A 15882-nucleotide genomic window follows, 5' to 3' on the forward strand; every position below is an offset into this window, starting at 1 on the left:
TCAGAGAAGACCGTCTATAAATATAGGTTGACTGAATGAATGAACCCCTACATTTTAGAGAACTTATTCAAGGGCTTTATGTTACATTCGTTGCTACAGAACCATTTAAATGAATTTTTATGTAAGGGGCACACAAAACTACACAAAGACAGGTTTTTTTCCTTTAAAACAAGCCCAAGGATAAAGCTACATCCAATCAGCGCTTCCTTGGCAAGCACTGCGCGCGCGCCGCTTGCCAGTTCCGCGACGCTCGAAGACCCTCTAGCAAGAGAATCACCTTTGCGCTTGCTCAGTTCGGGGCTGCTCAACCAGAGGGCGGGTGCCAAAGAGAAGGAAATGGTCGCTGAGCCTGCGTCGCTCCTTCTGGGGCTTAGGCTGGCTGCGCAGGCGCACAGGTACCATTTTGACCGTAAACATCCTGCCGATTTGAACCGAGGATTTGGGCGGCAGGAAGAGCCGCGGCGTAACGGCAGCCATCTTGTTTGTTTGAGTGAATCGGGAAGGAGGCGGCGGCCGTGGCGGCGGCGGGAGCTGCTCCGAAGCTACACCTCACAAGGGCTCCCCCCTTTCCCCGCCCCCTCCCCCGACCCTTTTCCCCTCCCCAGGCCACCCAGCCCGCCCAACTCCCGGCGGAGAACAAGGTAAGATAGTCGGCCGACCCCTTCTTTTCCTCCGGCTCTCTTCCCCCCACCCGTTCCCCGCCGTCTTGCCGTCGGGGAGCGGGACTCCGGGGTGGGGGCGGCGCGGGAGGGCGAGGGAGACGTCGGCACTGCCTGCGCCCCGGGTCGGGGCAGTGCTGCCACCCCCCGAGCTCCCGAACTGCAGCGCCGCCCGCCCAGGCCCCTTGCCCAGGTGCCCGCCCTCGGCCGGGACCCGCGCAGCCTGGGCCCGCATCATCGTCTATTGGGTAACAAATGGTTCAGGTCTATTTCAAGACCAAAGAAGCAGTTACTCGGTCGGTCTCTCGGGGAGACGCGGCTCCCCGAGGAGGCAGAAGGAACCCCGGGCCGCGGAGGGCGAGGAGGAGGTTTGAACGAGCGCGCTCTGGGCACAGGGCCGCCTACTCTTCGGGTGAAAATGGCTGTCTGGGAAGACGCGGGATTCGGGGCGGGAGGCGGCGGCGGCGGGCTGGCCGTCCGTGACGCCAGCTCCGAGGGGCCGCAGCCGTCCGCCGAGCGTGGGTGCGGGGGTAGGAGACACGCGGGCCCTGCCATCGCGGCCACGGTGGGGCCGGAGGACGGGGCGGGCCCCTGGCTAGGGACCGCTGTTGCTCCCCCTTCCCCTTTATTTTTTTTTAATAAAGGAAGATGGTTACGATGGGGATATCAAATACTGGCCAGACCCATAGAAAACGCGACCGAGGGAAGTTGCCTCTGATTCTTAGGAAATTAGCATAATTGGTTTTCCTCCCTGGCTTTCCTAGCGATTGAGGATATTGAGTGTTGTATTTGGGCGGGGGGGGGGGGCGTTTCTGACAAATGCCTGGTGTCTCTTTCCTCGCTGAGAAAGGCTTTGAGAATGATCTGCTGTGATAGTGTGGGGTGACACTGTCTAGCTGTGCTGCTGCCAGACTTAGCGGCCTTCTTCAAATTTGAAAGTGGGAAACGCTGGAGGGTTTGGCCACCTTACGATTTGTTAGGCTTTCAGTGTTCGAAAACGCGCTTGAGTTTTTAAGGGTTTCTGGTAAAGGCTACTGTTATCGGCTTCCCTTTGCAAGCGAAAGTTAACATCTGCTCTCCGTATATTGTTTAGAATGATCATTGAATTCCAGAAACAAATTGCCGTTTTCTTCCAACGAATGTAAATGCTAGGGAGCTGTGTGGTTGTGGAGAATGTTGAAGACAGGCTGGAGAAGCTTTCCTAAGTTGTAGAGTCATTAAATTTCTTTGTTTCATGTTGGGAGCTACTAATCAATTACTTTTAAAAAGGCATTGATGAGGACGTATGTCATACCCAGTGATTAAATTATTACCAGTTTGTAGATGAGGTGACAGCAGTGCATAACTCAGTGGACATAGTGCCTTTTTATATACAAGTCAGAATTACATTGATAGAGCATAGCTTTTATCTTTCTTGTGTTTATAGAGGCAACACATTAGTACAATCTAGGATTAACTTTTCTTAAGGATGAGAATGTCTTTCCTGGTGAGGTCCTATTTATTGGAACATAAAGATTCTGAGAGTTTTATCTTTTATAGTTTGGTACAGAAGGGAAATTTCTAATATCAGAAATGAAGATTTTGTGTTTTTTGTTTAAATGTTGTGATGTCAGAATTGTTAGGCATGGTCACGATAGCTGGTATGTGCTCTGTGGGAGATTTTTTTTCCAAAGTAACTATTTGTGTCTCTAGTGGCATTGTGTTGGGTATGATATGATGTTCTGTTTAATTTTCATAATACTGTTCGGGAAACATCCCCATTTTATAGATGAGAAGGCTAAGACTCAGATGTTAATTCACTTTTAACCCTTACAAAACAACTGTGGAGGGAGCTGAGTTTGAACCTAGGACTGTCTGATTGTAAAACTCTCCTTCAAAGAACATTAGTATCAAAAGGGGGAGGGGAGCTCTAGGGTGCAGGGGTGGAAATACCTCCTGTCCCTGAGACACTCCCCTAGCACCCCCAAAGAGATGGTTCCATTCTTATCTGAGTTCCATGTTGATGTTTTCTAAGGTTAGTAATCACTGAATTTCCACCTTCCAGTTTTTTATAGTTAGGAAAAGTGAACTACACAGATTAAGCAGCTTAACATGCTAGTTACTGGCAAAGCACTCCCAAAATAATTGTTTTTACTTTGAATAGATGACGTTCGTGTATGCCATAAGTTAAAAAAAAAAAAAAAAAAAAGTCCAACAGTACACAAGGGCAGTCCTCACTTTCTCCCTGGACCCAGGTTCCAAAGGTGACCGGTGTCATCAGTTTTATTTGCACTCCATAGATATTTTTTGCTTATGCAAGTGCATGTTTGTATACATGTATAGAGAGAGCTCTCTTTTATCATTGTTTAAGAGTGCATGGGAATTCTATTGTATGATTGTATTAATTTGCTAAAAGTCACTTATTAAGGGCTAGGTAGGTTATTTCTAGTACTTTGCTGTTAAAAGTCATGCTGGCAAGGCAACATAGTGTTTAGTTAGACTTGTGGGCTCTGAAGTTCAAGTTCCACTTGCATTAAATACTGGTGACCTTTGCCACATTCCTTATCCTCTCCTTTTCTCTTTTTCCTGGTCTGTAAAATGGGCCAGTATTTATCTTTTAAGACTGTCACGAAGAGGATGGACACATAAAATACTTAGAGCTTAGTAAGTTTTTGGGGTTTTTTTGAATTGTTATTATTATACATCCTCAAGTATACTTTTGGTTTATTACTGGAAGTGCAGTTTCTTGCTGGAGAGTATGAGATGTTGCCACATTGCCCTTCAAAGAGGTCATACCAATTTATGCAACCAGTATCCTGCCCTGCTTTTTAACAGATGAGTGAAATATTACAATGAGTTAACATCATTGTAGAAACATGAGCTGTAATTTGACTTCGTTTTTTTAGAAACATCTTAAAGAAATTGCCGTTTTTGCGTTCCTGAATATGTTCTAAATTATCAGTCTGTCATTTCACATCAGATTTAAATTACTTTTTAGGATCAATTTTTAAAAGTTGTTTGCTGCTTTAGAAAAAAATTGAGCAGTCATGAAATTGGTAAGCTACGCTTTTTGACCAAATGCAAGCTTTCTGCTAAGATCTTTTGTAAAGGATTAGCAAAATTTAGAATCTTTAAAACTTTCAACCAATCTTCTTTTGAGATTGGTTAAAGGTTTGGTATTACTAAGGGAAAAAAAATGGTTTAAAAGGCAACAATGATTACACTTTACTCTTATTTAGGTATAAGCCAATAGTTGATCCACTGCTGTACATCAGGCTTCCTTTAGTTATTAAGGTGATTTCCTCTTGCTAATGGGTTCCCAGATTAATTTTAGCACCACTCTGCTTTAGTTACTCCCCATCCAATGCCAAGAAAGCATCTGTTTAGGAATCTCTGCCTGGGCATAGCTGGGATATTTTAGGCATGGTACTCTTGACTAGCAGCTGAAGTGCTGGCCATGAACTGCTGACACCTGTTGAGACGTGCCAGTTTCAATTTCTAAAATTTCCAGAATTTTTTACATGTATCAATTATGAGATCACTTGGTGTATTTCATTTCCTTATTCATTAAGCACTTATTTAGTAGTTGACACGCAGCAGGGAGTATTCTAGGAGCTAAATAGTAAGAGTTTTTTTACTTATTTGGAACATGACTATCTTCTATAGTGATACTTGGAGCTTATTGTGTATGACAGTGATTGTATTTCTGAGAACACACAGCTATATTGGATTTCTACAAAATCCTGTAGATTGTATTTATAATGCTGTAGAGGCAGCTTAATTTTTATGCTAACAAACTTTAAGGCTTGAAGTAGAAGCACTGCAACATAGGAGGCTCTCTTTGATTATGGGAAGCAAATTTTGATCTGCTAAGTGGAATAGAAGGTGCACTTGAGGTGGTGTTGTTTAATGCTTTTACCTTAGAGCATTTGATCTGAATTCTTCCTAGTTTAGTATTCCTTAGTTCTTTTCTTAACTCCACATTTGAGAGAAAAAGTTCACATCATTAGGCAGTTGATGAAGCCTATTTTATTTTTGTCTTTAGAGAAAATTTTCCTAGTGTGAATGAATGATCCCCTGGAAGCATCTGGTTCAGAGATTGAAAATTCCATTAAGTGATGGAAACTGGAGATGAGGCAGACCTGACTGAATTACTCTTGCACCACCACCCTCCCAAACATTTTTGACAGGCATAAAATCTCTTGCTTGGGATACATTAACTAATATGTATGTATTTTCTGTACCTTATTGGAAAGAATGAGCATAGTTTTTAATTGAAAGTACAATAAGCAAACTTCTTGTTTAAAATTTACAGTCTCTTTGTAAAAACATGAAAATTCGAGTTAACTTACTCTGGATCTTTTTTCTTAAGCTAATTCAAAAGAAATTTTGCATTCCCAATAGCCGTGTATGAGAAATGCAGCGTCTCTGTATCCCCACCAGCATTTGCTTCCTGTTGCCGTTATTTTTTACTTTAGCTCCTATAAGAGGTGTGCAGTGATATCTTATTGGGTCTTAATTTGCATTTTTCTAATGACTAGTGGTGCTGAGCATCTTTCTTGTTTTTAATTTGCCATCAGTATATTCTCTTCCTTGAAATGTCCTTTTTTTTTTGCCCATTTCTAGTTGGATTTTTTTTTTTTTAACTCTTTAGTTTTGAGAGTTCTTTGTATATTCTGGATCCAGGTCCTTTTCAGATATGTGGTTTGCAAATATTTTTTCCCATCTTCTATCTTGTCTTTGCATCCTCAATGGGTTCCTTCATATTAGGTTCTTTTCCTTTATAGGACGTGTTTTTGGTACAATGTCTAAAAATTCTTACCAAGCTTTAGGTATCAAAGGTGTTCCCTTGTGGTTTTTTCCTTAAATTTTTATAGTTTTACATTTAAGTCTGATTTATTTTGACTTAATTTTTATATAATGTGTGAGGTTTGGGTTGAGGTCTTTTTTTTTTTTTTTTTTTTTTTGCCTATGGGTGATGTCTGATTGCTCAAGCGCCATTTGTCAAAGACTAAAAGACTACCTTCCTCCTTTGAATTGCTTCTGCATCTTTGTGAAAAATCAGTTGGACTTGTGTGGATCTATTTCTGGGTTCTCTACTCTGTTCCATTGATCTGTGATTGATCTGTGTGTCTTTCTCTTCGCACAGTATTGACTGTTCTAGCTATATAATAAGTCTTAAAATTGGGTAGACTGATTCTTCCCACTTTATTTTTCTTTTTCAAAATACTTTTAGCTATTCTAGGTCTTTTGCCTTCCCTTATGAGTTTTAGAAAAATCTTGTCAGTAGGTATTAAAAAACCTCATTAGAGTTTTGATAGGAGCAGTGTTAAAGTTTCTTTAAAAGCTAAAGGAACACTTATCATGCTGTCCAGTAACACTGCAGAACATTTGTCTTGGAAAAATGAAAAATTAACATTCACCAAAAGTCTGTATACACTAATATTTATAGCAGCTTTATTTGAAATAGCCAAAAACTGGAAACAACCAAATGTCCTTCAGTAGGTAACTGGCTAAGCAAATTGTGGTACTATAACCACCCCCATGGAATGCTACTCAGCAATGAAAGGGAACATACTGTTAAGACATGCAACAAACACCTGGATGAATTTGTAGCATGATGCTGAGTCCAAGAAGCTATTCCAAAAAGTCACATACTGTATGATTCCATTTATATAACATTCTCAAAATGATAAAATCTGAGTAAAGAACAGAGTGGTGGTTGCCAGGACTTAGGAATGGTAGGGAGCAAGGGATAGGTGTGACATAAGTTTTAAAAGTTTTTAAATTTTAATTAGTTTTCATGTGTTTTGGGTGTGCTTGAGTTTCTTTCTGTAAAAGCATGACTTACCTTTTTTAAGTGTTACAGACATTTTAGAAAAAGTTCACTTGGCAAAATAGATTTTCTAAAATTTTCTGTGGAAAAGGGAAAATACATGATATAAGGGAAATTATCTTTTTACACCGTTCACATGCTCTCCAAGCTGGAGTTTTTCAGGCTGCCTTTTTTTTTCTTAGGTATTAATACATTAGCTGACTAAAAGGAAAATAAAAGAGTAACATACTTGTGTTTCTACTAAGACTATTTCAGTCACGAGATAAATTGTATACTGTATCATTGTCCTGAATTTAGTAATCAAGTGCTTTTCAGATTCCTGAGTTGAGAACACTATACAATGCTTCATCTTTTTTAAGGCTCAACTTTTCTAAACTACTTACCTGTAAAATGGGGCCCACCCACTTACTTATCTGCTTGGTGAAATATGAAATGCTTGTCATGAGGTAGCAATTATTATATAATGTATTTAGCTAAGAATCTCAGTTTTTAATGGGGTTCTAAACATGGAAATTTCCTCATTGATTAATATCTGTGCCTGAGTGTTTTTCTTCTTGGACATTCTTTTCTTGTCATGAAGAATATATTTTCTGGCTTTTGGCCAGAAGCAGACTTATTTTTACAGTTAGTAATCAGGATAGGAATGGAATTAACACTTGATGGAACTTCAAAAAGAATAAGAGTTTTCTGAAGACAGTTTTTACTTAAAGGAAAAAAAACAAACTAGCACTTTTATTTTAAGATGACAATAGGGCATGGAAGTGACTTGACTTGTCCCCTTTCCTTTCAGCTTAGTGTTTGGGGGGATCTTTTCTTACCCTCTCAAAATTAAACAATAGATTGTTTTTTATATGCATACTATACTTCACTCAAGCCTTTCATAGTTTTCATATTTAGAAGAATAGGGGACTTTTATTTTCAGGTTTCTTGTATGTCTTGATAAATAATTCAGTTCTCATATGGTGTTTGCATTAATTTTTTGTCCCCTTCAGGTTTCCTCCTGTTTCATAGTCAACCAGAACAATGTTCTACGCACATTTTGTCCTCAGTAAAAGAGGGCCTCTGGCCAAAATTTGGCTAGCGGCCCACTGGGATAAGAAGCTAACCAAAGCCCATGTGTTTGAGTGTAATTTAGAGAGCAGTGTGGAGAGTATCATCTCACCGAAGGTATGTTTGATGTTGATATTTTTATTCACTTTGTTGATTGTTCATTGATGTGTGAAATAGAATTCTATAAAAACAGCTTCTTAGGTAGGCGCCTATGTATATTGGAGGTAAAGAAAATCCATAGATTAGCCAGAGTTTCAATTTGATACTCTCTTCTCTTTAAAAATTCTGTTGAGTACACAGATAACTTCATTTGCCTCTTTTAATGGCAGATAAGCATGGCTGGGCAGTACCCAAATATTTTATATTTAACTTTCTAGATGTTTTTATATTAAATATGTGTATAGGTGTTCCTGATTGAGGAATTTACAGACTTTTCAAAATAAGGACCCGTTAATTAGAAGATGTTGCAGGGGCCAGATCTGACTCTTGATACTTTATCCACGTAGCAAATAGGACCCAGGACACTTGCTCCACCTCAGCTTCACAGGCCTACTTGCCGTTTCCAGAACTGTTTCCCATCGTAGAACTTTTGTACTTGGCCATGCACTTTCCCTAAATGTTTAATTACTGTGTTCCCCTAGAATGGCAGCCTCATGAATGTCCTTACCTTATCTGCCTTGCTTACTACTCTGTTTCTAGAGGAGGTTTTATTGATATCCTCTGAAACTTCTGAAGCAGTGGTTTCCACCCTTGGATTTCACAAATTGAATGACTTAATATGTGCTTTTTGTGTTGCCAAGGAAAGACCATTCAAACAAACAGACACAATTATAGCTGCTAACATCATGAGCATTTCATTGAGGAACAGAACGGTTGACTTTAAAAATGTATGAAGGGCTAATCTCAAAATAAAGGTATAGTCCTTGAATATAATTTTTATACACACACACACACATATATATACATATCACATCTGTGTTTTAAAGGTCCTTTCCTGGGCTTTGTATTTATGCATATGCATACACACATACATGTACCAATTTTCCTATTTTGAAAGCATTCCAGATTGCAGCTCTCTGGATCAGCATTGGGAGCTACTCTTAGAATTAACAGTTTGGACAATGCTGGTATAGTGTGTTAAATAAGAGTAGTTCTTTATTGCTGAAAGAGCAAGGGGATCCCAGGAATAAAGCTGGGATGTAGCGGAGACTTGTTCAGAAAAGTTATCTGGGAAAATAAATGTCTTACAGGAGAGAAGTGGAAGTTTGTATTTGGAATTAGAGTAAATTATAAAGTTTCTATCTGTATATGGAAATTCAGCTGGTTTTAGAGTTATAGTGTAGAATTTATTGGTGTTAAAGATGTTTCTATTACATTATTTCTAAGACAATACTAATTAGAAAACTTTACAAACAGGGGAAAATAAGTGACCTGTAGTTCTACCACCTAGAGAAACCTTTAGTATTTTGGTATGTCTTCTAGACTTTTATGGGTGCATGTGTTATACACGTAATTTTTCTCCTTTTTTATGCACGTATAAAAAAAACTGCATTGTAAGTTTTGTAACAGGACTGCATTCAGGAAAAGCTCTGTTCATAACTCTGCCATCATTTTTAATGGTTGCATTGTACATTGTCATAGTTTCTTATCCACAGAACTTAAATACACAAAAAAACCCAGAAACACACTTGACCAAAATTGAAGTGAGGTCATTTGTGTTTTCATAAATTCACTGTAGAAATACTAATGTGTATGGTTATGGGGAGCTGCTGCAGACACTCCTGGGAATGTTTTAATAAACGGCATGTGCACTGCATTACCTTTATAATATTCAAAAAGCTCTGAATTCCAAAACACATTTGGCCCCTAGGACTTCAATAAAGGATTATGGACCTGAAATTTATCATTTTGATTGTGTATGATTTATTTTACCAGCTTCTTTTGGGAGGGAGGGAAATAATCCATATTTTTTCCAAATTTGAATTTAATTCCTCTAGTCTGTATAATGCAACCATTAAAAATTATGATAATGCTATGAACAGAGCTTTTCCTGGATGCAGGCTCATTACAAAACAATATAATACAGTTTTTTGTGTACACATGCACACAAAAAGAAAAATTGTGTTTATATATAAAAGCCTAGAAGGCATATTAAAATATTACTAAAGGTTTCTCTAGGTGGTAGGATTACAAGTTTTTATTTTCCTCTTTTTAAAAAACAGCCATTTAGTAACTGTTACTTGTCAAATCTTTTGTTCTGTGTCTTTCCTTAATGTTGATGTTTAGGAATATAATTATTGGAGCAGGTGGTATACTTACTTTAAGATTTCTGATGTGCATTAACAATTCGCTCTGTGGGGAAATTGTACCAGTGTGCACTGCTGGTCGAATTGTTTGAGAAGATGATATTTTCTTTTTATAGGTATGCTTACTGAGTTAGGTGAATGGAGAAAGGAGAAATTGAACTCTTTTCTTGAAATTGATATGTGTGGCTAATCTTTAACATTCATAAGCAAGTATTGAGGGTGATTTGGCTTAAAAGGATAACAAACTTCTTCATAATATGTGCAGAGTACTTTGTACCCCATTAGGGACACTGCAACTTTAAAAACCATTTCTAAGTGTGTTTTTCTTTGATTGGTTGATTTTGTTTTATTGTGATAGAATATATCACAATAGATATCTCCACAGGGTGAAGTGACCTGAAAATTTCTAATGTCTGCTCTTGTTGTGCCGTTCTTGTGGTGAAATGTTGGTTTAGTCGTCTAGAACAAGTGTCAGACAAATTGCTCCTTGCAGCTGCATACGTTATCTCTCCCCGCTTCCCCTCCGTCTCTAGTTGGAACAGCCCCTCTTAATCCCTGCAGAGTTTTCCTTGGACGTATAGCCTGTGTTCTTGATTATACCTACACTCTTCACATGAGCTAGCTCAACAGCAAAAATGCCACACCTCATTTTACCTGTTCCTGGACTAAACTCTGAACCAAACTAATCCAGAAAGAAAGACTTTGCCCAAACACCACCTTTTTTTTTAATGAGGTGACTACTTTATTATCTGCATTTTTAAGGAATTTACTTTGAGGTAACGTTCATTTATAACATTATATAGGTTTTATGTTTCTACTTCTGTATACCCCACAGTGTGCTCACCACCAAAAATTCAGTTCCCACCCATTACCATACAGTTGATCCCCTTTAGCCATTTTGCCTTTTCCCCCGTCCCCTTCTCCTAAGGTAACCACTACTCTCTTCTCTGTATCTCCATGTTTTTGTTTAAACACCACCTTTTAAAAGTTGCTAATTCTGGACAAGATAATGGCATGCCAAGATTGGGGGTTTTTTCCCTCCTTTTTTCTTAGGTGAAGGTGCAGTCAGTAGTAATTTTAAATTTCCTGAGACTACACCATAAAGGGAGATTCTCATTTTCCATTAGGAGCAGTATTTTAATTGGGTATTATTTTTCATATCAGGGATTTATCATCAGATAAGTCCTAGATTTAGTTATAAATTTATTACAGTTTTAGATACTTAAGAATTTATAACACTAAACTTCATAATTTATGCTGTTATGAGATGTGACCATAAATATAGAGCCTGAGAGTTATTGTAAATAGGATTCTAGACTGCTATAGAGAGTACCCATATTAAATAAAACAACACATTGTATTTGTAAGTTATAAGTAACATAGTGTACTAAGCATAATTTAAACTTTAAGCAAATATTTAACAGCTTTCTTTGCTACTTAAAAATTTGATGTTTTTATGGTGTGATCTGGAAAACAATCTGGTAAAGTTGAGCTCATGTTTTCTTGTTCTTTAAAAAAAAAAAATTCTTATTATAACCAGAGGAATTTTGAATCATTCTATTTAGATTGGGTATTTACTTCTCTCATTCTTTTCACAACTATTCTGTCTCATCCCACATACTGGATCCCCCGTAAGCACTGATCAAGATCTACCTTGTTAAAATACAGGCTGAGGAATGTATTTTCTTGTGAAGGAAGATGGATGCCATTATCCTTTATCAGTTAGTATGCTTTCCAGTCAGGTAATAAAAACTCAGTGAAAAGTGGCTTAAACAATGAGGAAATTAACAGTCTTATTTAACTAGAAGTTTAGAAATAGGAAGATCTAGGATTGGTTCAGCAAAGGACTCACCTTTCTTCGTTTATTGGCTTCTGGTCCTCATGCATACGGCCGCCTCGCAGTTACGGGAGGACTGCAGGCAGCTCCAAGCCCCACCTACTCACAGTGCAGGAAGGGGAGAAGGAAGAGAGGGGTGTTCGTTGTGTTGTGTTTTGTTTTAATTGGGAAAATCTTTCTCAGAAATTCTCTGACCTACTTGACACTTCTCGTTGGCTGAACTGGGTTACATGCCCACTCAAAAACAAGCGCCAGCAGAGGAGAATGAGACAGTCATCCTTCAAGACTGGGGACATGCACTTCCCAAATAAAATCAGAGTTCAGTTAGCCAGCAAGGAGCAATGACTAGATTGGCAACCAGAAGTGCCACATACTTCTTAATGTGCTAATGACAACAATTCATGGATTGCCTTAATACTTGCTTCATAGCTACCTTCACATCTATATTAATTCATGAATTTCTGCCAGTCTGTTCTTCAGGTATACTCAGGAAATTTACAGGTAAAGGCAGTGAGAAATAAAATATACATGATTGTGAGGTAACTTCAAATAAATGGTTAAAAGTATGGAGAGATATGAATTGCACAACATAACAAGCTTTGAAGTAGTCTCTAAATCCGGAAAATTAACTTTATAAAATAGACTAATGTTAATTCACAGGTGAAGATGGCACTCCGAACGTCAGGACACCTCTTACTGGGAGTAGTTCGAATCTATCACAGAAAAGCCAAATATCTCCTGGCAGATTGCAATGAAGCGTTCATTAAGATAAAGATGGCTTTTCGGCCAGGTATTGTTGACTTCTTTGTTTTGTTTTTAACTTTGGAGTTAATCGTGTTTAGTTTAAAAACTGCTAAGCAAATATGCTAGATGAGCGTAGTTTGTTTTGTTTTAATTGCAGTACAGGGAACCCTTTAAAAACGGGGCAGAACTTAGAGAGGCAGTGTTTCAAGGGAAAAAACCGATTTTATTTTTGTTCTACGTATGGAATTATGACAGTTACACCTTTTTCGTTATTCCTTTGGAGCTGCCTTTTTTTTTTTAACCCCTTTTCCAGCAATCATCAGAGGTTGAAGTGTGGAAAACTAATTGTTCTATGATTTTTAAAAATAAAGCTCAGGAAAGAAAATCTTAGAATTTTAATTTTTTCCCGAATAATTTTAGTGTAGTCTTAATATCAAATTCACTTTTAGCTTAAGTTGTTGAGACTTTATTAAATGTTTTCTATAGTTCTTCGTTGTTGTTTTGTTTTAGGTAATAGTTGATTCTGAAATTGGACTCTAGCAACCAAATTTCCATCTGCATAGATAATTACTATTGTATAATTTTTTAAAGCATTGACAAAATTTTATTCTGATTAAAATAATCTCAATGTGTAGGAGAGATGCCTTATACCGTAATTTCTACTGTTGTTATATTCTTATGCTTCCATTTATTTTAATATATAAATAGTGAAATCTTTGAGATCTAAGATTTGGTTAAAAGTAAAATATTTAGGTGGGGGCCATGACACTTTAGGCAGAGGCCGATGATTTCTCTTATGTGGCTACTAAGTGTATTTTGCTTAAATAACATGTTTTGTTTCTTTTTATCTTTTAAAGCAATGCATTTTTATTATAGACCACTTGAAAAATATAGGGGAAAATGTAAAGAAAATTAAAATAATTTAATCCCACTTTCCTAAAATAACCAGTTCCTCTTAACATTTGAGGTATTCTTTTGCAGTCATTCCTTTTCCTCATAAATTTCATGCTTATTTAGAAAACTGTTATTAATATTTATTTATTTGTTGATACGTCCTTTTAAAGACTTCTCAGTTTAATGCATAATTAGTGCTTTGACCTCTTGTAACACAAGTAGTGTGGCTAATGATTATTAAAAAAACAAAAGTACTTGAGCTTCAGTGATACTTTGCAAATATTATCAACCCTTCTGGAATATAACCTTAGGAAATTATACTGACTTTTTTTTTTTTTAACATCTTTATTGGAGTATAGTTGCTTTACAATGGTGTGTTAGTTTCTGCTTTATAACAAAGTGAATTAGTTATACACATACACATGTCCCCATATCTCTTCCCTTTTGTGTCTCCCTCCCTCCCTATACTGACTTTTTACCTTCCTTGATCCCTTGATAATCTTTGGTGTAGCCAGGTCTTCAAGCTTACCGTTTCTTTTCCAGGTGTTGTTGACCTGCCTGAGGAAAATCGAGAAGCTGCTTACAATGCTATTACTTTACCTGAAGAATTTCATGATTTTGATCAGCCACTGCCTGACTTAGAGTATGTCTCTCTCTCTCTGTCTCTTTTTCTTCTTCTTCTTCTTTTTTTTTTTTTTTAATTATTGACTTGGCGTACAAAAAACATTATTGGCTTACAAATGCATAGTTTTCTTGGGATGTTTTTGACATTGCGTTAACATGTAGCTAGAATGCATGTGCTTTCATTTAGGGTAGTATATAAATATGAAACATATAACCTAGAAGTGTTTCTTCTATAAGGTCATGTAGAAGATGCCAGCTTTAAAACAGCTAAGAGAATTCTGATTTGCTTAGGCAATTGTGTAAACTGAACAGCAGTCTAGCTGTTTGCTTTACATAATGATATCAGTAAACTTGAACTGTTGCTTCATGATTTTTTTCAGAGGTATATACTAAAGTCATCTACCAGTTTATCATCTTGGCCAAGCTATACTCAGCCACAATTTTTGTTCTTTTCTTTTATTAATAAACATATGAGATAACTTTCTATAAAGAGCAAGACAGGGTCATTGTCACACAACATTTAAGAAGAGAAAGTTGTACAGAGATGGCCATTACAGCAGAATACTGTGGTATGTTGTTTCCCTCTTCTCAAGTCTTCAGAATTCAGCTGTTATTACCATGACAGGGAATGTCACTGTCACTTTCCAAGCGATTGAGTAGCACGGTTAGTTATCCGAGAAACCCTCTACACCAATCCCCATTTATTTTTTGACAAATTTGTCTGCTTTTTTAAAAAATGATCTTTGACTTTTAATTATAGGAGTAAGTTTATGATTTATTTTGAATTTATTGTGTTAATTAGTGCTAGGCACTATTTGGCTGCTTTACTTTTTCCTCCCTTTCTTTATACTTGTTTTATTTTTAAAAAATTCTTATGGTGGCATTTTTTAACATAGCTAAACAGTAGAGAGATCAGTAAATATTATGAACCCCAGGTGCTGATCATCCAGCTTCTTTCGTTATCAATGTATTGCCAGTTTTATTTCATGTGTACAGTTGACCCTTAACACAGGTTTCACCTGGGAGGGTCTACTAACGTGCAGATTTTTTTTCACTAAATACATGCTACAGTACTATGCAATCTGAGGTTGGTTGAGTTAGTGGATGCAGAACCACAGAGGGCTGACTGTAAAGTTATATGTGGATTTTTGACTTCAGGGGGAGGGGTGGGTAGGTGCCCCTAAATCCCACGTTGCTCAAGGTTTCAGCTGTATTTCCCCAACTGACCTTCTAACAATGGATTATTTTAAAGCAAATAACAAATATTTTATTTCATCTGTAAATACCTCAGAATGTATCTCTTTAGAGGCAAGGAATTTTTAAAACAAAGCCATAATAATATCACAGTTTTTAAAAAATTACAGTAATTCCTTAATATAATACACAATCAGCAGTCAAATGTCCCCAGGTGACACATAGGCTCCCCCCGCCATGCTTTGTTTCAGCTACGGTCTGTACAGAGTCTCCAGACTGCATTTGGTTGATACGTATCATAAGTCTCTCTTAAGAACCTGTAACAGAGCTACATGTTTTTTGTATGTTTGTCCTTGCCATTTATTTGCTGAACAAACCTGGTGATTTGTTTGGAAGTATTTACATTCTGAATTTGGTCGATGGTATTCCACATTTGTACTAAACAAAGACTCAGAAAAGCCAGTTAACTTCAGTGTTCACACAGCCTGTACGCTGCAGGGCTCTGATGAAAACCCAGGCCTGTCTAGCCCACGCATCGCTCAGTTTTTGCTCTGTATACCATGTTGCCTTATGGAGTGATTTCAGCATATTATATTTTGCTCGCTGGTCATTAACAGGTTTAAAATTTAAATACAAATTAAATTAACTTCCACATCATTTAGATTCTTGGATTGTATTTATTTAATATTAAATATTTAGGTTCCATAGGTTGTATGTATGGTTTTTTTTCTTGCTTATATAAAGAATTGAGATGTGTTT

At 37.5% G+C, this 15882-nt stretch overlaps 1 protein-coding gene across 1 annotated transcript in view; it reads left to right on the forward strand.

The window, feature by feature from the left end:
• The first annotated feature begins 418 nt into the window (after positions 1-418).
• The window catches only part of RAD21 (RAD21 cohesin complex component), a 28117-nt gene continuing 12653 nt past the window's right edge, over positions 419-15882 (forward strand). The window contains exons 1-4 of the mRNA XM_059901553.1: positions 419-641; positions 7467-7641; positions 12328-12457; positions 13849-13948. Of these exons, the coding sequence (XP_059757536.1) occupies positions 7498-7641; positions 12328-12457; positions 13849-13948 (374 nt within the window). The 5' untranslated portion in view covers positions 419-641; positions 7467-7497. The remainder of the gene's footprint in view (positions 642-7466; positions 7642-12327; positions 12458-13848; positions 13949-15882) is intronic.

Source organism: Balaenoptera ricei, chromosome 17 (assembly GCF_028023285.1).
Source record: "Balaenoptera ricei isolate mBalRic1 chromosome 17, mBalRic1.hap2, whole genome shotgun sequence".
Classification (NCBI taxonomy): Eukaryota; Metazoa; Chordata; class Mammalia; order Artiodactyla; family Balaenopteridae; genus Balaenoptera; species Balaenoptera ricei.